The sequence below is a fragment of the Crocodylus siamensis genome, chromosome 5 (assembly GCF_052110815.1).
Source record: "Crocodylus siamensis isolate JL-2025a chromosome 5, ASM5211081v1, whole genome shotgun sequence".
Lineage (NCBI taxonomy): Eukaryota > Metazoa > Chordata > Crocodylia > Crocodylidae > Crocodylus > Crocodylus siamensis.
Genome location: NC_143399.1, coordinates 176,765,624 through 176,790,750, shown reverse-complemented (window position 1 = coordinate 176,790,750; position 25,127 = coordinate 176,765,624). Strand labels below are relative to the sequence as shown.

The window sequence follows — 25,127 nt, the reverse complement described above, 5'->3', positions numbered from 1 at the left end:
GGAGGGGTCATAAGACCCCAGCCAGGTGCCCATCCAGTCTCTTCTGGAAGATTACCAGGGAAGGTGAGAGCACCACCTCTCTGGGGAGCCTATTCCAGGCTCTGGCCGCCCTTACAGTGAAGTAGTTCTTCCTAATATCTAACCTAAACCTATCCTCCCTCAGCTTGTGGCCATTGTTCCTGGTGACTCCAAGGGGGGCCCCGGTGAACAGACTTTCCCCAAGTTCCTGCTGCTGGCCCCCAAGAAGATCATCAACTCCAGTCCCCTGCCATGGGCAGGAGGTAGCTGGTCTCAAAGGAGCTCTATGAGGTGTTTGTCCAGCCTCCTCTTGAACACCTCCAGGGACAGCGAGTGCATCACCTCTGTTGGGAGTGTGTTTCAGATTCTAGAAACCCTTACGGAAAAGAAGTTTCTTCTTATGTCCAGTCTAAATTTTTTCTAAACTAGCTTGTGCCCATTGGACCTCATCCTCCCAAGGGGTGCCTTTCTGAAGAGTTGCTCCCCTAGATCTTGGTGTTCATCCCTGACATACTTGTAGGTAGTTATCAAGTCACCTTTCAAACTTCTCTTACTCAGACTGAAGAAACCCAGTTTCTGGAGTCTCTCCTCATAGGGCCTATCCTCCAGGCCCCTGATTATATGGATGGCCTTTCTCGTTACCTTTCCAAGCTTATCCACATTCTTCTTGAAGTGCAGTGCCCAGAACTGGACACAATACTACAGCTGTGGCCTCACCAATGACAAATAGAGGGGGAGAAGCACCTCCCTGGATCTACTGGCAACACATCGGCTGATGCACGCCAGAGTTCTGTTTGCCCTGCTGGCAACTTCGTTGCACTGATATACCAGCTGCTGTGGAGAGGATAGAAATGCAACCAAAGTCTAGCTTATCAAACTTTTAAGCCTTTCCAGGTTCACCCAAAATCAATTAAAACTAGATTTGAAATACTGTTCTACACTGTTTACTTAAGCAACCAGTTGATAGATGCATATAAAAATAGTGATAGACTAGAATTATTATTCTGTTTCTCAAAATTCTTAATACAAGTCTCCTGTATCACCTGAAATAGGATAGAAAATTCTACCTCCCCCAGATTTTCAGTCAAGAATGGCTTTTTTTATTTACTCCATACAATAGGAATCCAAATTATTCTCTTTTCTGTGAAGTTCATTTGCATAGAAATCTCGGTTTCTAATCACCAATGTAAATGGACCAACAATTCCTGGTCTTGGTCCCTTTCCTATGATCTCCATACCTGTCTGTCTACCCCTGTATTTTGACTTCTTGGGGCATGAATGTTCCTTGATGTCTGGAAAGCACCCACCTACATCATGGGTCCTATCATTAACAACAACTGAGTTCTTTGTTTCTATAGAAGCCAAAATCTGGATTATCTAAAAGAGGGTATAGATGTTTTTACAACAATTTAGATGTGCTGCTCTAATCTTTTTATGCTGACTTCCTAACCTATCTACCTCATTCGTAGTTAATGAAAAACTGCACAAGAGGCAGATTAGTTAAACAGTTGACCATAAGTCTGCAGAAACTATTCTGAAAATATTGTCTGAACAGACAAATTCATTATTAGATAATAGCAACAATATACTACATCTGTGGGGGCTGACTGTTTTGGCAGCCATGCCATGAACTAGCCCACTATTCCCCGAAGATCACTCTGATCCCCTTCTCCTGCCCAATCTGCTGCTCTGTGTTCTGCAAGCTGCTATAGGCGACCAGGGTGGACGACTGAAGACCCTGTGGGTTAAAATCCATGGTGAACACGGCACAGGGGAAACAATGGTGGGAGTCTACTACAGACCTCCCACCCAAAGTCCTGAGTTTAATCAGGAGTTTGCCCGGGAACTGGCTGAGGCCGCATGCTCCAGGACCATGGTTGTCATGGGTGACTTCAATTACCTGGACATCTCGTGGGAGGACCACTCAGCAAAATCCAAGCGGTCGCAAAGCTTCCTCTCGTGTGCGGATGACCTCTACCTGACTCAAGTCTATGGGCCAACGAGAGGCAAAGCGCTGCTTGACCTGGTACTGGCTACAGGGGATGACCTAATCGGCGACCTAGTGATCGATGGGAAGTTGACTGACAGTGACCACGAGCTGATCACCTTCACCATCTGCCGTAAAGCTGGCAAGTCAGTCAGCAACACGGAAGTCCTTGCCTTCAGAAAAGCCTACTCTGACAAGCTCAGGAGGCTAGTCGGTCAGGCCCTCAGGGACCATGACCCCAGGGAGAGGGGAGTTCAAGAAAAGTGGTTGCTCCTCAAGGGAGCGATCCTCAATGCACAAGCTAAGTCTATTCCATCTCGGAGGAAAGATAGCAAAAGGGCACAGCAGCCCCCCTGGCTCTCCAGGGACCTAGGATGGAGGATGGGATTCACCTCCAAGCAGGATTATTCTGCACTGGTCCAGTACTGCAGGAAGCAAACCAGGAAAACCAAGGCTGCAACAGAACTCCAACTAGCTTTGAGCATCAAGGACAATAAGAAGTCTTTTTCCAGATATGTGGGAAGCCGGAGAAAAAGCAAGGGCAACATTGGACCCCTGCTGAACCAGATGGAGCAACTGACAACTGACACCCAGGAAAAAGCCAACCTATTAAATGGGTACTTTGCATTGGTCTTTCATCAGTCCCATGGGACGCCTATGCCCGTTACAAGACAGGGAGGTCCGGGTGAGAGAGATCCCGTGCCCTCCATAAATTCTGACCTCGTGAAAGAACATCTTGAGAAGCTGGATACCTTCAAGTCAGCCGGCCCTGACAATCTGCACCCCAGCGTACTCAAGGAGCTGGAAAGCATCATAGCCCAGCCCCTGGCACAGATCTTTGAAAACTCCTGGTGCTCTGGTGTAGTGCCCGAAGACTGGAAGAAGGCCAATGTGGTGCCTATCTTCAAGAAAGAGAGGAAAGTGGATCCGGCTAACTATAGGCCCATCAGCCTGACTTCTATCCTGGGGAAGATCTTAGAAAAGTTTATTAAAGAGGCCATCCTTAATGGACTGGCCGACGCCAACATCCTAAGGGATAGCCAGCATGGGTTTGTTGTGAGTAGGTCTTACTTGACCAATCTCATTTCCTTCTATGACCAGGTGACCTATCACCTGGACAAGGGAGAAGAGATTGATGTTGTATATCTTGACTTCAAAAAAGCCTTCGATCTGGTATCCCATGATCACCTCTTGGCAAAACTGGCCAATTCTGGCCTTGGGTCCACCATGATCTGCTAGCTGGGAAATTGGCTCTGTGGTCAGACCAAGAGGGTTGTAATTGATGGCAGCCACTCATCATGGTGTCCTGTGACCAGTGGGGTCCCCCAAGGCTCTGTCCTTGGACCCATATTGTTCAACATCTTCATTAATGATGTGGACATTGGAGTCAGGAGCAGACTGGCCAAGTTCGCAGATGACACCAAACTTTGGGGCAAAGCATCTACACCAGAAGACAGGCGGGTGATCCAGGCTGACCTGGACAGGCTCAGAAAATGGGCGGACGAGGATCTGATAGTGTTTAACACCGAAAAATGCAAGGTCCTCCCCCTTGGGAAGAAAAACCTGCAGCATCTTTATAGGCTTGGCAGTGCTACACTGGCTAGCACTATGGAAGAAAGAGACTTGGGGGTCATCATTGACCACAAGAGGAAAATGAGCCTTCAATGCAGTGCTGCAGCTACTAAAGCAACTGAAACACTGGCTTGCATCCATAGATGCTTCTCAAGCAAATCCTGGAACGTCATTCTCCCCTTGTACCCAGCCTTGGTGAAGCCGCAGCTGGAGTACTGCGTGCAGTTTTGGGCTCCGCAATTCAAAAAGGATGTGGAGAAGCTTGAGAGTCCAGAGGAGAGCCACATGCATGATCAGAGGTTAGGAAAACAGATCTTATGATGGTAGGCTGAGAGCTATGGGGCTCTTTAGCTTGGAAAAGTGCAGGCTCAGGGGTGATCTGATGGCCACCTAAAGGTTTATCAGGGGTGACCACCAGTATCTGGGGGAACGCTTGTTCACCAGAGCGCCCCAAGAGATGATGAGGTCGTATTGTTATAAACTACTGCAAGACCATTTCAGGCTAGACATAAGAAAGAATTTCTTTACTGTCCGAGACCCCCAAGGTCTGGAGCAGCCTGTCATCGGGGGTGGTTCAAGCACCTACATTGAACACCTTCAAGAGCAAACTGGATGCTTATCTTGCTGGGATCCTATGACCCCAGCTGACTTTCTGCCCTTTGGGCGGTGGGCTGGACTCGATGATCTTCCGAGGTCCCTTCCAGCCCTAATGTCTATGAAATCCTGCCCTGTCCTCCCTGCCTGAGCTGTTAGTCTGTTTTCTGCTTCCCAACCTTTCTGCCACTGTGCTGCCTGAACCGTCCCTGATCTACAACATGCCACACATAAAGGCTGCCTGTGACACTTGCAACAGGCATGCCACAGGTTGGCAACCCCATATTACATTTTTCACTTATATTTTAGTTCACAACGTGAATTTTTCACTTTAGAAAAATAACTAATCTTTAATTTCAATACTACAGAATTATTAATAAGGCTTGCCAATCTTGCAGCCTCAGTAAATGGAAATTTGCTTAATAAAACAATTGCATCTAAGAGTGAGTGGAGTTCTCATGTCCCGCTACAGGTCTTCATTTCTGAGTGCTCTTGGATCACCATATGACAAAAGATCATGGGATTCTTTATCAAGGGCTAAAGTTTTACATAATGTGAGAAAAGTGATACAGAAGAAAGACAGGAGACGGTCCCACCAGGCTTCCCTGAGAAAGTTTTAAGAAATTATTTACTTTGGACCTTGACCTTGTGCATTTTTTCTTGCAATGGGGAGAAAGAAGGGAGATAAATGAGCATGGAATTTTCTTTGTGTCTCTCGAGCATTTTCCAAAGAAAGTGATAAGAAAGGATAAACAAGAATAAGGTAGATTTGTGATCTTTTGGAAAACTAGTATCTATATTTTGCTAGTTATAATATTGTTTATTCAGTGTATAATTCTTTATATATATATATATATATATATAGTGTAGTATAATGGACTTAAATATATTGAGTTAATGTAGGGAGAAAAAAGAATATATTGAGGTTAAATCACAAGGACAACAAATCCCTGAAGATGTTACATTGCCAAACTTGCATAACTAGATTTATTTTAAGGCTGTCAAAAGTAACAATCACTATGGAATCTAATCTTACTCTTTACACAGGTTATGTATTTGAAAGTAAAATATGCATGTGATGAAATGCAATCCTCATTATATACAAATAATCTAAAACCCCTCATACTCATGTTATATCTTCATAATGTCTGTACACTGGTTTGAAAATGCAGTGGTGTAGTTATATTAAATATTATTTTTCAACATGTAAAAGTTGCTACAGCTTTTAAAAGCAAGCATTACTTACTTCTTTAACATGAAGAAAATCTTTTGCTTCAAATGATATGGCCATGCCTGGGACTGGGACATCATCATCGTGAGCTGCGCTGTAACCAACATTTGTCCGAACCGCAAATGCAACAGGTTTTGTCTGCAGAATTAAAGATAAACAGAATATGAATATGTGTGTGTCTCATCAGCTTAGACTAAATGATAAACACTTTGGCTAGTTACAGATGTTCAAAAAGCGTAAGGTGTAATCGATCTGAAGTATGCGGTTTTCTGTAAATGGCATAGTTTAGATTGGGAGCAAACAGGACACACATTCATCCTTTGGTGGGTGAGGTCAAATCTTAGATCAAGTTCCATTATTTTTAAACCAGTCTGCGTGCACCAAACTTCTGTTCTGTTATGGATGTAGACCAGTTTTCTGTGCCAAACATCTGTTCCATTACAGGTATAGACCAATTTCCAATCACTTGTATCAGTAAAAGTGCAGTGCCTGTACCTGACCTTTGTATCAAGTTAAATAACTATGTTTTCACAAGCAATCCAACAAAAACACATGGTGTAAAACTTAATATATTTTAATCAAAACAGTTTAGTTCACAATGTGAATTTTCACTTTGGAAAAACAACTAACATTTAATCTCAATACTACATAATCGTTAATAAGGCTGGCATATACATGTGATTCAAATCTTCAGGTCAACATTTTTTAAAAAACAGCTGTGATTTTGGCCACAAAAAAATGAAGTACCCAAACACTTAGAACAATGTATCAGTATAAAGCATTTGCTGCTCTTTATGTTTTAATAGTCAACATCTCTGAATCACAATGGAAACAAGGAGGTCCCAAGACTTGCCCAGCATAAGTCAAAACGCCCAGCACTGGAGCAGGGGAGGTTGTTTTGTTTTGTTTTGTTTGTCATAAGGTATGTTTTGATACTACAAAATATTTGTTTAAAACTTTATAGAAGGTGCTCTCAATGTTATGAATAAAAATATTTTTTCCCCTATTCAGCAGCAGCAATCAGAGTTATTAACTCAGAATCTCTAATTCGGATTGTAGGCAGCTAGCTAATGTGCTAAAACCCATAAAAGCATTCTGCAGTCCATGTCCTGGCTTTAGTTACAGTGGAGATTCACAATGTAATTATCTGACCCTAAAATTGAAACTCTTCAAGAACTGCAATAACTCTGCAGCATGGGGAGGGGGAAAGGAGAGGGGAAGGGAGGGAGTAGGAGGAAATAGTAGAGAAAATGTATTTTAAAATAAGTGGATCCATACTCTATACTTTTTTGCATCATGTTTGTATCTATTAAAGTATTTTTAAGAGGTGCACTTGCATATACATAAGAAGCTTGCTGATGCACTCACTTCATAGTTTCATTGTTTCATAGTTGTTAGGGACTGGAAGGGGCCTTACAGATCATCGGGTCCAGCCCCCCTGCACTCAGGCAGGAAAGTGACCCCAGCAAGATGGGCTTCAAGATGTTTTTTAAAGACTGCCAGGGTGGATGACTGTACCACTTCTGGTATATGTTTTCTATCACCAAAGTTTCTTTATCTTCAATTAAATCAGTTCAGCACCTAAAACTGTTTAGACCCATGGGAATATCTGGCCCAGCCCCCCTGCATGAGCACAGGAATACTGTTCTTAAACTACCCCGACCAACGGTATCCATCCTCCTCTTGAAAACTTCCAATGAGTTGGTTTCTACAGCATCCTAGGCAGCCTCTTCCCCTGCCACGTTGCTCTGACAGTAAGAACAGCTCCCCTGAGATTCAATCTAAATCCAGTTTGCTACAACTTCATGCCTTTGCCATATTTATTGAGATGGGAATTTGCACTTGTGCATACTTTTAAATGTAGCATTTAACAGTCAGTAGCAAAGGACTTACTGCACAGCCAAGGAGACAGTAGTGACTGCCACATAACCCAGAGGGCATAGCCATTTATGTAGTGGGCAACTGCATGTAAGATGATTTATCTTATTAGATGTTTCTGTGTAAATGGTTAATTTTAACTTGAGCCTACTTAGAACCTAGGTAAAAGCACTTGGGCTTACTCCTAAGCTGTGCTACACTGCAGCTTGCACAGATCGGTACATGGGGACATAACACTGCTAGACACATGCTTGGATGGGATGGTGTAGGCAGGGATGAGCCTGTCTTGAGGTGGGGTGGGGTGACAGAGGGTTGGACAAAGTGTGACTTCAAGGGCATAGGGACTGAGATGACAGAACAGATCTGCTGAGTAAGATGACAACATTATGCAGCTATTTCCCAGGATAAAATCATACTTCAGGGTTAGTAGGATTGTAAGACTAAAAAACAATATGTTTTTGTTTTGTTTTGTTTTGCCTATAGGAAAAACAAGTGCAAGACAACCTGTGTAAATGCACCTTTAAAATATACAATTTGTTTAAATCATCATGACATTAGAAGAAAGCTAGGCTAGCTTAGAGACAGTGGCCCAAATCCAACTCCCTCTTTAGACCGGTAAGTAGTACTCACATGACCTCATCCAACTCTCCCTATGCAACTCAACTTGTCCTCCTGAGTGTGCAGATATGCTGTTGCTGCTAAGGCTCTGTTGAGATCCTAAGCTGCCCAGGAAAGCCCATAATCTTCTGTGTCCACAAAAACACTAGTCACAGAAAAAAACACAACTAAAATTGTTTGTGGCAAAAGAAGGGGCCCTTCCTCATTTTGTCCCAATAGCCCAGTAGTAAAGGCACTTGCCCAAAAAGTGGAAGGCTTAGATTCTGGGCCCTCCTCAACCTGAACTGTCTTCCACTTCTCTGCAAGGTGCCCTAACCATGAGGTAAAAGGCGAGAGAGGTCTAGGAGTATGCTCTGACCTTCCTGGTGAAATTCACCGGGAAGTTAAGACAAGAAGATGTGTTTGGTGAGCAAGCCAGGGAAGCTGGCTCTATAGCTCAATGAATTGGGCACTATCATGAAAGAGAGAATGCTCTGGGTTTTAACTCCTGCACCAGCCCCTGTTGCTATCCATGCATTTTATCTAATATCTTTGTCATGTCAAAGGGAAAAACATGATTGCCAGTTATGAAACTATCTTCAGGCACATAAAGTGCCCTATAGCTGTCTACAAAGTGGCTTGATTTAGGCCACTATATATGCCGTAAAGCCTCACTCGCACACCAATGATGAGGACCCCCTAAAGCAGATGGGAGATTTTGTAAACAGCCAACAAATGCCAAAAAATCTATGCTTGATGCAATTCCTATTGTAAATCTTCGAGATATCTGACCCTACCAAGGATCTAATAGGGTCCTAGAATAATTTAGAACAACTTTAACTATGCGGCTTAGAACAAACCACTAAGGTATACTTTGCTGGCTGAGGGAAATACTGCATTCTTGGACCTGACCTCTCTTCCTGCCTGTAACAGCATCATCTCCAGGGCTCCTGGACCCCCTTACTAGGCCCCCAGGGACCTCCTTCTCCCCACAGTCCTTCCCCAAACCTCCAGACTGCTGCAGGCTGTTCTCTCTTTGCTGGCACACAGGAGCTACAGCCATCCTACTTGGAAGTGTTCACTCAGCAGCCTCCAGCATCTTGCTGCTGACTCAGCTCAGGACCTGGGTTTATTTCCAGTCTAAGCCCTCCTACTGGGTCAGATGACTCTACAATCAGCCCTGGCCATGCTTGCAGGGTGCTTTTCAGGCATGGCCCCTAATTGACTTCCTGCTGCACCTGCAGCCTGCCTCAGCCTGCCTACTCTTGTAGGAGCAGGAGCTCCAAGTCTCCTGCTGTATCACTGCCCTAGCCATATTTTTGACCAATCTAGAAATTTACCATGCTAAGAGGGACTCCCAACATACCTCCTAAGCAAAGCTTTCTGTTCTCTTTGTGCCACAGGTTTCTTCGAATTTAAGGCTGCTAAAATAGCTTTCAGGGTGTAAGTAGGATGTCTGACAAAATGAGGTGTGACCTATAATACTCATCTCAGAAGATTATTGAGCCTTCCATATGATGATAACGTCAGTCTTTTATCAAGTCTTTTTTTGAGAAATGGAGTAAGACTCATTCCTTTTTGTCAGAATTACAGATTCACACATCAAAGTCGGAGTTAGGAAAGCTTTACTATATTTTTCTAATGTATACAATGATTATTCCTTTAAGTGTAAATGTTCAAAGTGGTTGATTTTTGTAAAATTTTGAATTCATGATTTGTACATTTATCACCTAAAATCTTATAATTGCAGTAATGTAAGTTTTGAAATGTAACTTTAAAAGAAAAATAAACACTTGTACTTGAATGTGATATTGCAATCAAATCCAGATTTACTGAAATGTTCAACCTGGGAAGGAAAATGTATTTTATTTCTGTGGGTCAGGAAGGTTCCTATCCCTTGTGATGAAATAGGAAATTTCACTGGAGCTGATTATAGTATGAGTGTTACAGAATGGGATTTGTGTGATGTGTATATAAAGCTTAACTATACTAAGGGTTAGTAATAAAGTTATGAACAATCAAGGCAAAATCTGTGCACAATGAAGCTTAAAAAGGCCACTGATCTCTTATTTCTCATGGTAACTCTGAAAGAAATAGGAAAACGGTGATTGAGAAAGGATTTGGTAGCTGAGTGTGGGAAGGTTCTGAAGGTTGAAATTGGTACCACTTAAGTAAGTACACACTCAAGCTGGCAAGTAAAATGATAACTATGTGGCTGTTTGAATGATTAAACAGCACTCAGCATGATTCAGGGTTACAAAATCTGGCCCTTAATTATTTCTTGACACATTTCCCCCCCAAACTTAGAAAAATGACTATGTATCATAAATGACTAGATGTGCGCCAAAACTAAGTTTTTAAAATCAGCTATTTCAGTCAGCTGAAAGAAAAAAATGAGTAATTATTTAAACATTATGCTCATATCAGTCATCACTATGAATGAGGCTTTAATGCCACAACAGCCATATTTTTGGATGCTTTGAAAAATAAAATTTAGGCAATACAGCTAGTTGGCAAATCATTATTTTCATATTGAAACTAATTTAATTCTATTTTGGAACAGTTTTTATAGAAGATAGAACCATAGCCAAAAACACCAATAGTTAGTACTTCCTTACATCTTGTCTGTACTCTGTATAGTAAGAAGTTGACCAGGGCTAGTATCAGGATTCCTCTTAAAAATACAATTAACTGCTCTTTCTACTCCATTGTTTTGCTAAATTATTTTCATTTTGTAGCTACAGTAAATGACTACCTTCCATACTAGTGAGAAGTTAAGAATAAATTCTGAATAATCAAAAGTCCTTATGCTTAGAGTGAAACCAGCCAGATGGAGCTGAAGACTGCCCTTTCACTGACTCCTATCATTTAGGATTTATTCATCCTCCTCAAATATCTCAAGACTTTTCTGATAATTGACTTGGAATGAAAATGTGGGAAGACAGATAGCTAGAGGGAGAGAGTCCACTGTCTTCTCATGTCTTGTAAATAGACTGTTCTATAGTTATGAAGATAACTGGTAGAAACGTTAGATTTCATGTAGTTGGTAAGAAGTTTTGTTACATAGATTGAATTTGTTTCACCTGTATTTAATGTAAGAATCAGAAAAGGGCTAGGGACAGAAATTACACATAAACTGATTTAAGTGATCGGAAACTGGTTCAAATCTGTAACACAACAGAAGTTCATTGCACATACCACCCCTGAAGTTTTCACCCTCCTCTGGTATAACACACACACGTGACATGAGTTTTGTTTTCACAAATCTGGGGTGCAGTTTCTCCCAAACCCCTGTACCTATCTCTTTGAAACTTGGCAGGCTTCAGGCTCTCAGCAGGGGCTACCATCTCTGCAAGTTTCAGCTAAATCAGACTAAAAACAACAAAGTTATAGATATTTCATTGATTCTCCATTATATCCTATGGCCAGATCTCCAAAGAGGCTCCAAAGCTTCAGAGCCAATTCGGCTGAATCAAAGCGGAAAACTGATCTGAAGCTCCAACTCAGATTTCTGGCATCTGAATCAGCCAGATCTGAAGTTGACTCAAATAGCTGTCTATTTTCACAGGCCTACTTTGGACTTCCCCCGCAAGTCCCCTTGCTGGGTGATCAGGCTAGCTTTGGCCCAAACTGTCTTCTCCAGCCAAGCAGGGAGGTGTGCTCTAGCATCCTTCAGCTTCTGGTCTAGGCCACTACAGGCATGTTGTCTGTATTTCTGGAATCAAAAGTGAATGTCTGTTCTCTTGCTTAATGGTTTAATTCATGCAGGTTAAACTAACCTGCAAAGATTGAATCAAATCAGCCTCCAGCTGTTTGACTGTCTATACTTAGCCAAGAAGTGTGAGTACATCTGAGATTTGAAATCAGACATGCATTCACAGAAGTATATAGTATCACTATTATACTTTGAATTTTGTACTATCATCTGATATTATAACTTAGAGGACTCATTCCAAGCCTCTCATTGTATTAAATCCTCCTTCCCTACTTTCTCAGTCAATTTCTCTCTCTGACTTCATTCTTCAAAAAAACATTTAATCTATAGTTATCATTTACTTCTCCCTGCTTTATTAATTATAATATTGCTAATGCAGAGGTTCTGGCCTAAATACTGCTAATACAGAGGTTCTGTTTTTTCCATTTCACCCTCAAGTGCCAACATTTTGCATGGTCAATTTGATTAATTCAAAGTCCTCCTCATTGATTTATCACAAAAACAGCTAACAATCTTGAAACTGAAATTCATCTGTTTGTCTTTCCAGGCTATCAACTCCAGAAATATGTAAGTATTAGAGAACACTTGAGAATGAGTATCAAGGTTAAAATGAGTTTAAATATGCATTTTTGGTAAACACAGACATACAACGCATTTATGGACATGCTCTGGGAAGTGGTCGGGGGGAGGGCTTTAATTAAAGGGCTAATTTAAAGTGCCCAGAGTGTCACATGTATCAGCATCCCCTCACTGAAAAAGGGCACTCAAACTAACTCTCATTGAATCAGCTTTAGTTTAAAGCGTCCCGCCACCATTTTTCAGTGCAAGGATGCTGATACACATGACTCTGGAGTCTGCTGGAACACAGTAATTGCTCTGATTCTCTGTAATTACAGTGCATCAGAGCAGCCTCCCTGAACACGTATAGGAGCCCATACTTCTAACGTAGAAGAAAAATTTGAATATTTTAAATTGTAAACAGAATATATTAAATATTTGTATATAAGAGGCGTGATGCCTGATATAAATGTGATTGCGACTTGATTACAACTGTTAATATATTTCATATATATTATACACATAAATATATTAATATATTCCATGTATATTCATATATAATACACATACATATACACAGGCAAATGTGCACTTGATATTATAAAAAGTTCTTTTTCACAAACCTGAACACAATCTGGAGTTGAAAGAATCTAAATGGAAGGATATGGATGCTACTTAGCAACTGCTTAAGAATATTTTACTAGGTATCCCAAAATCCATAATCCCACAATCCAGAAAGGGGGCCACACTGGTAATAAAACCAATCCAGTTTAGCACTTTCATTATGGGAAGTGCCTTGCTCAGCATGCTGGCCAATTTAGACATCAGCGAAGGGAAGTGGTCCTCTTGAGGCACTGCTGAGGAAGTTAGGTACATCACATAGAAGTCTGGATTGCATCCTAGAGGCACCCTTACACCTAATTTTCAGGCACCTAAATCCATTCTTGAATCTAGCCCCAACCTGACATTAAACATGTGGAATCAAAATACTTCCCAACCAGTGTGAGATGACCAATTAAGAACTGCTTATCCATGGGAATGCTTCCAAAAATTGGCCTTGAGGAGAAGGAGCATTCACAATGTATGGCTTTGATTTCTGTACTTACACAAATTACTCTAGAAACACATGGCTCTGATACAGCATGAAACATGGGTTCTGGCAGGTGTTATTTTTGGCATGTTAGACATATGTTGCACTATAGAAATAAGATACAATATGTGTAGCCAGACATGCACACTAGGGCTGTGTGAAGCTTTGGTTTGCGATTCAATTTGGAGAAGATTCGGCCCAATCCAGAGGCTGAACCTCCGAATCTGAACTGAATTGCTAGAAGCTTAAAACTTTCTGAATCAATTTGGAGCCTCCAAATCGATTTGGAAAAGATTCGGAAAACATCTGACAATTCAGAAGGTGGTCTTTCTGTGGAAACAGAAACTTAGAAGACAGAGGGGGAGCAGGGCAGGGGTGGACTGATATCTCTAGCTGGCCAGTGACTGTGATTTCTCTCTGACTGCCCTTCCAATCACAGTGTCTGGGGGGAGGGATATAGAACCAGCATAAAAGCCTCTGTCTGCAGACTTACTGTGCCTTTTGTGAGCTGGTTCTGAGTGAGCAACAGCATCAGAAAGGTACTGGACTATCTGGTTTGCTTCCTAGTCAGTCAGTCGTCTACTCCGTTTTGTTCTTAGAAAGGATTGGCATGTAGCTTATCTTAGCTTAGTTTAGCTTAGCATCTCTCTAGTTAGTTTACTACTTATCCAATTCATTTCTTTCAATTTATATTTGTTCTTTTTTTTTTGGCAATACTTTTAAAAGAGAAAGCTCAAGAGAAGTGTTTTCCCTGGCAGTGCGATCCATCACTGTGCAGAAAAGCACACATTCCACGCACTCCCACATCATAGAAGAAGTCAGATATTCATAAAAGAAGAGATTCAGAATCATGATTATATAGAGTTATTAGTTATTAATATTGTTATAGTTAGTTTACGTACAGGCTAAAGACAACACGGAAGTCAGAGATTCAGATTGAGATTAACACACAGAACACAGAACTCAAGAGTCCTAGAGGAAGGAGATATATTATTTTAGGCACACATTACAACACAGAAGAAGAACAAGAAGTACAGTAGTAGTCATGTATTCACATTAATAGCACATCACAGAAGAAGACACTATATATAGCTATTAATAATCAAAGCAGAGTCCAGTGCGCACAACACAGAGGTAAGAAAACACACAACAAAAGGAGTCACACTTCCCATTCATAATATGTAGTAAATAAATACATCACAGCACAGACAGAAGAAGACAGATAGCACACATTTTTACACGGTTCTTAATAATCATTACTCAATCAAACAATCAATCAAAGAAGAGTTCAGTGCATGCACACAACACAGAGGAAAGAAAACGACAAAAGCAGTCTCTCTCACACACACACACCCCTTTTGCAGCACAAGAAAGATTACTATGAAGTGTGCTTGAAAGGCAGGTGCCATGTCTTCCGGCAAGGGAGGAAGAAGGGTTAGGGGAAGAGCTGTAAGTTCCCTGCCCCCAACCATAGATGCATCCTCTTCCCAAGCAGCCATGAGGCTTTTTCTGCCAGTGGAAGCCAAGAGGGGAGCAATATCTATACCTGACATCCCTGCACCTGCACCACCACCCCTAACTCCAGAAATAGGCACCAGCAGCAGAATGACAGTCTCCTCCACCCCCATGTCATCTCCCAGCATAAGCCTCTGACTGCTAGACAAGGAGCTGGAGCCAGCAACTGGTTCAAGCAATTCTGGGGACTGAGGAGGAATCAGAGTTTGTGTTCCACACCCCTCAAAGTTACCCATGACCCAGGTCTCCTTCTCTGGAAAGCAGCACCTCAGAGGAGGTTGAGGTTGAGATTGAGGTTGTGGTGGCTCAAGCAAGTGGCTCAGCTGGGGCAGCTCCTCCTGCTGCTGTGCCTCAGTCTGCTGAGGTGGGGATAAGGGAGGAGCCACACCGTCAACCCAGAAGTGGGAAAGTAGCATAGTATGGGAGCATTTTGAGCTGGCAGACGATCCCAGGTTTGCTATCTGCCAGCACTGCCAAAGGTAGATCAGCTGGGGCAAGGAGGTGAAACACTTCACCACCATGGTGATGCTACTGCATCTCAGGAGGCAGCACCCCCTTGCCCTTCTTCCTGCTCAGCCTGGCACCAGTGTGAGCATGCCCAAAAGGAAGTCCCCCAGTTGCTCCAAAGCCCCTGTCCCCACCAAAGCAGAGGCAGGCCACCCTGGAACAGTGGGGGAAACCTGCAGACAGAGGACGGCACATTCCCAAGGTGAGTGAGATCACCCAGACCACTTGGGAGATGCTTGCTCTGGATAGCCAGCCCTTCTCCTTAGCTGAGCAGCCAGGGTTCAGGCAGCTTGTGGCCCCATCATACCAAGTGCCTTCAAGCACCACCTTTAGCAGGACAGTGGTGCCCTTGCTGTATGAGGCATGCAGGGAGTACTTGAGGGAGGAGCTGTGGAAGGCAGGGCTGCAGGTAGCCTTGCGCTTCACCTCCGACATCTGGAGCAGCCAGGGTGGCGATCACACCTACCTCTCCCACACAAGGCACTGGTATGATCAGTCAGGCCGTCAGTGGGCTTTCCTCCAAGCCAAGGTAGTGGATAAGTCCCACAGAGCAAGGGAGATCATAGTGGCCATGAACCACATGGTGCAGGGGTGGCTCATTGGGCAGGCCAACCTCACCTGCAGGTTCATGGTCACCGACAACGGGGCCAATATGGTCAAGGATGTCCATGATGCCAACTTTGCTGGCATCCGCTGTGTGGCACACAGGCTGCACCTCATAGTTAGGGATGCCTTGGAGGGAGACAGGGCTGCCAGTGATGGTGCTGCTATCACTACTGCCACAAGCCAGCTGATTTCAAAATGCAGGAAGGTGGCAGGCTACTTCCACCGCAGCATCAAGGGGGACAAGATACTATGTAAGAAACAGACAGAGCTGAGCATCCCACAGCACAAAATCATGCAGGTTGTGAAGAGTCATTGGAACTCCACATACCTGATACTCAAAAAGCTGGTGGAGAAACAGAAGGCCATCCATGAGGTGGCCTTGCTTGGGGGGACTGGGATTGGCAGCCCCCTTAACAGAGCTGAGTGGGGTACTACCATCCAGATCTTGGTGGTCCTCAAGTCCTTCCTCGAGGCCACTAAGACTCTTAGCTCTGGTGATCCCTGTAGTGAAGGAACTTGAGAACCAAAAGGGAGAAGTTCCAGGGGACAGAGTGTTCCGGCTGGGGCAGGCCGCTGTCACCAGACATGCAGGCACTGGTGAGGCAGCTAAAGGAGGGCATCAGGACATGGCTGGATCCCTTGTGGTCCAGTACGGTCCACATGCTGGCAGACATGTCTGACCCGAGGGTGAAGGGGAGCATGTGCACTGGCAGCACCAAAATCCTCAATCACTGGACACAGGTGCTGGTCAACAAAGTCAGGGAAGCCGAAGGGAAGAGGTGATGTGGAATGGGGGGATCCGTTTCCCTGTGCCAGCACTCCCAGCAGCAGCACTGCCACCGGCACCAGCTGGTATCCTCCATGCCAGCCACTGCCAATGTGGACCATGGGCATGGCTTCAATGCTGGGATCCAAACACACCAGACCCCAGGCCTTCTGCAGGTAGCACCAAAGCTTCAGTGGCTACCTATCTTGTTGAGGATGTGGAGCCACTGGACTGCAACCCCTTGGCCTACTGAGCAAGCCGCAGTCAGATGTGGCAGGATCTGGCAACAGTGGCCCAGCAACACCTGTCCTGTCCACCAACCAGCATTCCAAATGAGAGATTGTTCAGCATTGCTGGGGATGCTGTGACACCCCGCCGTGCCTGGTCGGATCCTGGTTTGCTGGAGCAGCTGGTGTTCTTGAAAGTGAACCTCCCGCTGCTGGGGTTCCCCAAGTTTCACCTGCAGACAGACTGAGTGCCACTCTCCTCACTCAGTCTGCACTGATTTCCTTCTTTCATTTTTTTAAAAACCAGTTACTGCTCCACACTCAGCTGGAGGGGGAACTCACTGCATTACCAGCCAGCAGGGGAAGAACATGTCCCTACTGAGCTCACTCTCCTGCCAGGACAAACTTGGATGTATGGGCTGGGGCTATGGGGAAGGAGGAGGCCCCAGGTCATGGGCACAACCACTAAAACTGCACCCTGCCAGGGTAGGGAGTTCTGGTGGGACTGTTGGCGGCATGGCAGCCCCATAAATGCCATAATCAATGATCCCCTGATAAAAGGTAGGTAGGAGGCACCATAACCTCCAGCTAACACACGCACGCATACAGTCCTGGCTAGGGAAAGCCCACACCTGTCACGTCTTTGACAGGCTTGAGGCTTGTTGGTTTCAGTGCAGTTGTGAGGCTCCCAGTGAGCTCAGCTTAGCTGCCTAGGAAGCCAGCTTTTGCTTTTGAAAACCCTTTGTCAGGCTGAGGAAGCACCTGCTGTTGGTTTCTGTACCTAGGAAGCTGATGAAGTGAATTTCATAGGCCTGGCTGTGAAAAGTGGTTTATAATTTGTTTGTGGGGGTACTGGAGATAGTTGGCAGGTTTTGTGTTTTAAGCTGTAGAAGTTGGCTTCAGTTCTGGTGATGAGGTTAGGTGCTTGTTTGAATGTACAAACCACTTTTCAGAGCTGGGCCTATGAACTGCACTTCTTCAGCCTCCTAGGTAGTAGGTACAGAAACTCATGGACTCAATGTACATAGTGAAATTCTGGCACACTGCAACCTGCCAGACATCTGACTCCCCTATGGACATCTGACTCTGCACTTTTATCTGTCCTGCTACATTCCCCTTCCCCCCCAGGCTGTCTCTCACCCCCTGGTGCCTCCATTTCCATTTTCGCTGACTGGCTTTCTTGCCTGTATTGAGTGCCAGGCCAGCCTTTGGCTTCTTTACTATTCCTTCCATCCATCAACTGCAGGTGCTTTCCCAGCCTGACAAAGGGTTTTTCAAACCAAAAGCTTCCTAAGATGCATTTCTCTAACTATTCTGTTTTTTTTTTTTCATAATAAACAGTGAGTGAGCAGCAGCACTAGCACAGTTGCCCCAGCAGCATCTCTGGTAGCCTAGCCAAACTGTCACAGAGCCCTTCTTTTTATAAAGGAATTGAAAGCAAGAAGTAAAGATGCTGTGCTGGATATATGTTACTCATGGTGTGTGATAGCTTATCTTGTGTTTTTATGTCTATATAAGTTATTTTTACCTGCTGCTGTTTACAGTGGTGGACTGAGATGAGGCTGTAGGGGAGGAGACCTCACTGGGGCACACTGCCATGGTGTGCAGAGGCCCCAGCACCAGGAAGGGCGCACCTGATCAGAAATACACACACACATTTGCACAGTGAGGGTGCACCTAACAGACACACACTAGGTGCACCTACTTGAGAGGAAAGAAGGGCCTGACAGTTCAGTATGACTACCGTAGATGCTGCTGGTGCTACTGGTGCTGCGCCACCTAAGTTATTTTTATCTGCTGCCGTTTACAGTGATGGACCAGGCTGAGGTTGTACGAGAGAAGGAGGCCTCACTGGGGCACACCGCCATGTTGTGCAGAGGCCCCAGCGCCAGGAAGGATGCACCTGAACACATACATCGTGTCACCCACCCATGTCATGAGTTTTGCCTGCCTGCAGCCAGAGGTGCAGGGCCCCAGAATCCAGACTCCCCCTGTACTCATCTCCTTGACAGCTGGCAGTCTTCGTGGCCGCAGCAGGGCCTGGCAGGCCTGCAGTAGTTTTTTTCTACAGCAGGGCCTAGCAGGCCTGCAGTTTTCACCCCCCTGTGCCCCCAGACAGACACACTTGCACAAGCACCCATGTCATGAGTTTCGCCTGTCAGCAGCCAGAGGTGCAGGGCCCCAGAACCCCCCTGCACCTACCTCCTTGACAGCTGGCAGGCCTCATGGCAGCAGCAGGGCCTTGCAGCCAGGCCTGCAGTAGTTTTCACCCCCACTGTGCCCCAAGTCAGACACAGTTGCGTAAGCACCCATGTCACAAGTTTTCACCCTGCTGTGGTGTAACACACGTGACATGAGTTTTGCTTTCACAATTTTGAGGTGCAGTCTCCCAGAAACCCCTGCACCTATCATCTTGAAACTTGTCAGGCTTCATGCTCTTAGCAGAAGCTAGCACCCCTGCAAGTTTAATCTGAAACATCCAGAAAATAACAAAGTTGTAGATATTTCATTGATTCCTCATTATACTCTATGGTTGAATCTTCAAATTGGCTCTGAATCTTGCAAAGCTGATTTGGCTGAATTGAATCAGCAAAGTGATCCAAATCTCCAAATCGAATCACTGGCATCCAGATTGGCCGAATCTGAATCGAATAGTTCCCTATTCACACAGGCCTAATGCACAGTCCCCTGGCTGGAGTGTGACAAAGTTGCAAAAAAGGCATAATCTCCATCCAAGGAATCCATCCTGTGAAGCCTACAGGTGAGAGGGACAGCTTTAATGTGAGGCCTGCCTGATCAGTGTTTGCTGCCACATCAGAGGCTGTTTGTTCTGCATGCAAAATACTGGGGGGGACAAGGGGACGGATCAAGGTTCATCAGGCAGAAATAAGCAAGGGCTGCAGCAATAGATAGTTTCTAGTCTGGGGCTGTCTGTGAGCTGTATCATTTAAGGTACTGACACTCAGGCAACCCAATCCCTCTTGCTGCTCTGCTGTGCTTTTGTAACAAGGAGACCTGGAGTTGCTTACAAGCCCCCTGTGGCAGCAAGGGTGACAGCTCACTGGCTAGGCAGGCTATCAGGGAACTAGCTGGTCTCCATCCCTCCCACCTCCATTAGAAGCAGGCTGGTGAGGGAGAGTAGTGCACTGTGGGATAGTGGGGGTCTCTCAGACTTGCACCTACCTTAAAATTTATGGTGGAAAAACTTCCTGCAATAAAGAAGTTGCTGTTCAAAACAGTAACTTTTCTGAATTGAATCCACCATTACAGTATTTTTTTTAATCGGCGATTTTTTAGCATGACAAACGGTGTGAATGTGTGGATGTTCATTTTTGTTCCACAGACGTATCCTAATCCAAGAGACCAAACAATGTATACGATACAATTCTTCTCAATACCCTCTAAATTATAATAAATATTTTCATCTACACTGCTGAAAACTGACATTATATTCCACAGAAATAACAACTTAAAGAGAAAAAAATACTATCATATGAAATGAATTCCATGTTTCAAGACATTGAATGGCTATTGAAAAATATCTAAAATTAGCAAAATGCTGCTTTTACTGTAAATTATAAATTACTACAAAATCTTTTCTGTGTTAAAAAGAATTTATAAAAGGGTCTAAATATGTAGAGTAGCTACATAGTGGGTGCATCTACATGTACCGCTGAATGAGCAGTTCATACTAACCGACTGTGCAAGTGTGCAGTATCCATTGGTACTGCACAGTCCTGGTGGTACACGGGTCACTTTCAACACTACTGCATAGCAGCAATGAGCTATTGCGCAGTTATAGTGGCATCATGGTAAGTGCCTGCTGACACTACATCGCTGTAGTGATGAGCTACATCTCCATAGCTCATCCCTATGGCGATGTAGCGTCTTGTGGAGAAGTGCCCAGAGTAACCGAGACAATGTCTTTCATATACTGTTATATCCATTTCACAAGAGAAAGTAGAGAAATCAGTTTGCTAAAAGTATCAAATCCCATGAGTAATAAATCATCATTAACTAGCACAGCACACAATATGTCATTCACTCCTATTAAGAATTAATTTACTTTAAAAAAGCATACTGAACAGTCACTGTTAGAGCAAGCATGCAAATATTAAGGAGCAATCCAAACCAAACACTGACATAAGAGATACCAGGCATGTCTATCAATTTAAAAATATTTTTACCCTTGGATTTTAAAAATTTTGTAATAGTGTTCTAGCTCATTTATAAATGCAGTAGTGGAAGAAATACTCTGGATTGACTAGCCACTTTATATTTCAAACTGGGCTGCAACAAATAGGAATTTTCAATAAGTCACTGTCCTTGATATACTTCTAAAAATGGTTTCACATATTACAAAAAAACTTATTAAAAGGCAATACCTCACTACTCAGAAAAATGAAAAAGGCATTTCTAAGTACTTCTGATATGAAAAACAAAGAGCAGCTAAGAATCCTCATTAGTACATTTCTCCATCAAGATAATAGCTATGGAAGTCTGATTATGAAAATAAAACAGACATTCAGATGCATTGGGTTACAGATCTACACAGAAAAGAAGCACCCACATTAAATATTACATCAAGAAGAGGGAGACTGAATTCCCATGAAATTAGATGGCAGAAATCCATGTACTTGGACATTTGATATAACCCAAATTCAAGAGTCTAAATTATTTTCAATCAATTATTAGTTTCTATGCATAGATACTAGATATAACCTCTACCATGAGTTCTGATTCCTTATGCATAGATAAAATACTTGAAAAATAGAGCTATGGTATTTTATTGCTTATAACGAATTTCAGTACTAAAATTAAATCTACCAAGCTTTCACAAAATTACCTACAGTGTAGATTTTACAGGAGAAAATGCCAAAAAAATGTTTTTCACATTTTAAAACACACATATTTTTAAGTATATATACCATTCTAAAACTAACGTTTTCCTGTGCATTTCACAATTCTAAAATTAGAATGGGTCAAAGAAGTTAAGTACTTTCCATTCATTTTCTAAATCTCTCTGAAAATGTGACGACAGTTTAGCACTCAGATAATCCACAGTGTGGACAAGGACAGATGCTCCCAGATGTTAGCCAGTTTTACATCTTATCTTTTGAAGAGAAATACTGTAATCTGAAAATGTACCCACCCTACCTCTAGAATCAATGTTTTTAATTTAAAAAGATCACCACAGTAAATGCTACCAAGTCATGTTTTTAAAGATAAGACTTCTGTGCAAAAAATAATCAGATAATTTGGTAAACCATTCTGAAACAACAGGTTTAAATAAAAAAAATCATGAAATCTGCAGCAAGACCAAGAGGTAATATACTCTGGTATTCTTTGAAAGATAACTTCAACCTCCGAGATAAACAAAGTAAATTCCTATAAATATCAATGGTGTTGCTTTTATTTCCACGAGAACTGAACTTGATTCCAGGATTGTTGAAATAGGTTGAAATTAGAACTGGATTGAAAAAATATTATTATTGGTAGTTTTCCCTGCTGTGTCTCATTTTATTCCCATCATGTATAAGTTATACTTATTTCTCTCTCTCTCTCTCTCTCTCTCTCTCACTCACTCACACACACACACACTCAAAATGATTTACAGGGCACGGAGAGACGTGACATTTTGTTGTATGATCAGCTGCCTCCAGTGTTCTCCAACCGTGCCCTGACAGGAGTGCACAGCTGCAGGGTGCTTTAAAAGTGCCCAATTGTGTAACACTCTAAATCCCCATTTCATGAGGGTTCAGATGAAGGCGCTTCAAAACGGAGTGCCTTCATTAACTTCTGTCAGTCCCTGCCGGAAGCAGAGCTGGGCTGATGCAGCTGAGTGCTGCCCCTGATCCTGTCTCCTGCTGTGCCATAAGATCCAGTCTTTTGAGAATCCTACCTGCAGAGATAGATTTTCTTGTGACTTACATGCCTGAGCAAATCTTGTGATCGCTATGCCTCATGGCCCCTAATTCTGACATGGCTGGAAAAAAGTGGGAAAAGTGGTATAAGCAAGGTGTCCATTTTCCCTAGTAATCTACCACACAAGAATGCTAAGATACAGGTTAAGCATCAAGTAGAATAGCCATTTACACCGGAAAATGCCCTCAATACATGATGAACTTAGGGTTGGGGGAACAGAAAAGTAAGTTAAAGCAAACCCCGTGTTCCCCTTGCACAGGTGCAGCGGAGTATGAGGTGTGCTGGGAAAATTCTCCTATCACTCGTAAGCATGTAAAATTTCGCAATGGAATTAATTTGAATTTACATGAGTGTAAGCAAGACCACAGACTATTTCTTCTGCCACAGCATGTTATATAAAGATAATTTTCATTAAGTCCAAAATGGTCTTGGAAAATAGCATCAGTTGTCCTGATAACACACTTGTCATAAGTTGACGCTTGTAGTTCAGAGAATTTTTCCTACTTTGCTATTTAAACACAATATTATGTACATTTCACTGGATCCAAATTTTAAAGAAACCTGTAAATTTATACTGACAGTAAAGGATTATTTTTCTGTTACAGAATGACTGCACATTTTTACACTAGACAACCCCAGTATGGACTCTACAAAGAGTAAAGTAATGTACAATATATTTTAGACTATGCATAACAACATTACTCTTAAGCCTTTCACTTTCTCTGTGGAGCACATATGTCCAGCAGTGACAAAATAATGACATTCTTCCCTGAGGACTGTCCCACAAGCTACTGCTTTCACTATATACAGTTTTAACACCAAATGTGTATCAGAAAGGAATAACAGTACATATTGTCCAATAAACAGTAGCATTAAAAACAAACCATATTATTTTTAACTTTCTTCACAATTTGAGAAACTTATATGCAAAACACATGCAGTGCAGGAGATTAACCACAGTTTTAGCAGTCCAATAGACATATCTATTTATATTAAAAAAGATGCCAGGGTGCTTTATCATATCTACATTTTTGTGATGCAAGCAGTGAAAAATATACATTATGGGTTTGCCAGTTTAATTTTTTAGATCTGCCAGGTAAACAATGGAAAAACAGAGCAGATGCTACCCTAACCCATCCCACACACACCTTCTCTAGACCAGGATGGTCCCAGTCTCCAGGGTTCAGTACAGATGTCTAAAAACCCCAAGGCAGAAAGTGATCTAAGTTTGGCACTTTAAGCGCCCTAAGGTTAGGTCAGGAGTAAACAGAACAAAGGTTCACCTTTCGGTGGTGAGGCAAACAGGTTGCTTGCACTGGTCAAGGCCAGCAGGTTGGGGGCATTCCCACACACCTCCCAGCAGGCTGCCAGAGAATGCTTAGCCCAGCTGAGTAGCCAAGCAGCTAGGCCACCCCTAATTGGCTAGCACTGCCCCTCTTCTCAGCCCCTTCCCCGGCCTGTGGCCAGCTGTCAATGGCAGCCAGGTGGGTGGTGGAGGGAAGCAGAAGCCCCAACTATGAAGCCCCCTCAAGCTCTGCTGTCTCAGGTCTGTGGGGGCCAGGGCTGGGGATGCACGGCAAAGCCCTTTCCCCTCCCCACACTGCCTAGCATGGCCCCCAGACCTGCCTCCTGCCTGTGGCTGTCCCAGGTAACCAGGCAGTGGGGATAGGGAAGCTAAGCCCTCCCACTACGAAGCCTCAGCCCACCCAGACCTAAGCCAGCACACTTGCCACTTGTTGCTGACTGTCACAGACAGTAGGTAGGGCTGGCGACAGCGTTGTTTCTGGCTCATCTCTGTGAGAGCTTGGGAGGAGATGAGTGAGGTCTGAGGTTAGTGCGTCCCCCTGTGAAGTAGGGTTAGCAGGGTCCCACAAAGCAGCCTGGAATGTCACGTGACTGCAACCTAATCTGAGTCACTAGGGAATCTGGTAGAGACATTTGATAGATCTAAATTGCTTAAGTCTGATACCACATTGATCCAGATCTAACATGGACTGGGATCTGCCATTTTTTAACCTGTCTATGTGCACTGAACTTCCATCCAGTTACAGGTATAGACTGGTTTCCAATCACTTATACAAGTATAAATGTAATAGACATTACATTAGGGCTGGAAGGGACCTCAGAAGATCATCAAGTCCAGCCCGCTGCCCCAGGGACAGGAAGTCAGCAGGGATCATAGGATCCCAGCAACATAAACATTCAATCGCTTCTTGAAGGTGTTGAAAGTAGGTGCTTGAACCACCTCCAGTGGCAGTCTATTCCAAACCCTGTGGGCTCGGACAGTAAAGAAGTTCTTCCTTGTGTCTAGCCTGAAACTGGCATGGAGGAGTTTGTGATC

General features: G+C 43.5%; 1 protein-coding gene and 1 long non-coding RNA gene across 4 annotated transcripts in view; one reads left to right on the top strand and one right to left on the bottom strand.

The window, feature by feature from the left end:
* CACNB2 (calcium voltage-gated channel auxiliary subunit beta 2) overlaps positions 1-25,127 on the bottom strand; it is a 419,711-nt gene that overhangs the window by 63,031 nt on the left and 331,553 nt on the right. For all 3 annotated transcript variants that reach the window (XM_090047239.1, XM_090047241.1, XM_090047240.1), the window contains one exon: positions 5,418-5,540. In XM_090047239.1, coding sequence (XP_089903365.1) covers positions 5,418-5,540 — 123 coding nt within the window. The remainder of the gene's footprint in view (positions 1-5,417; positions 5,541-25,127) is intronic.
* Positions 4,843-9,389, top strand: LOC149864956 (uncharacterized). The gene is made up of 4 exons (XR_016442327.1): positions 4,843-4,934; positions 6,209-6,324; positions 7,764-7,895; positions 9,281-9,389. It is a non-coding gene; the product is annotated as an uncharacterized LOC149864956 (long non-coding RNA).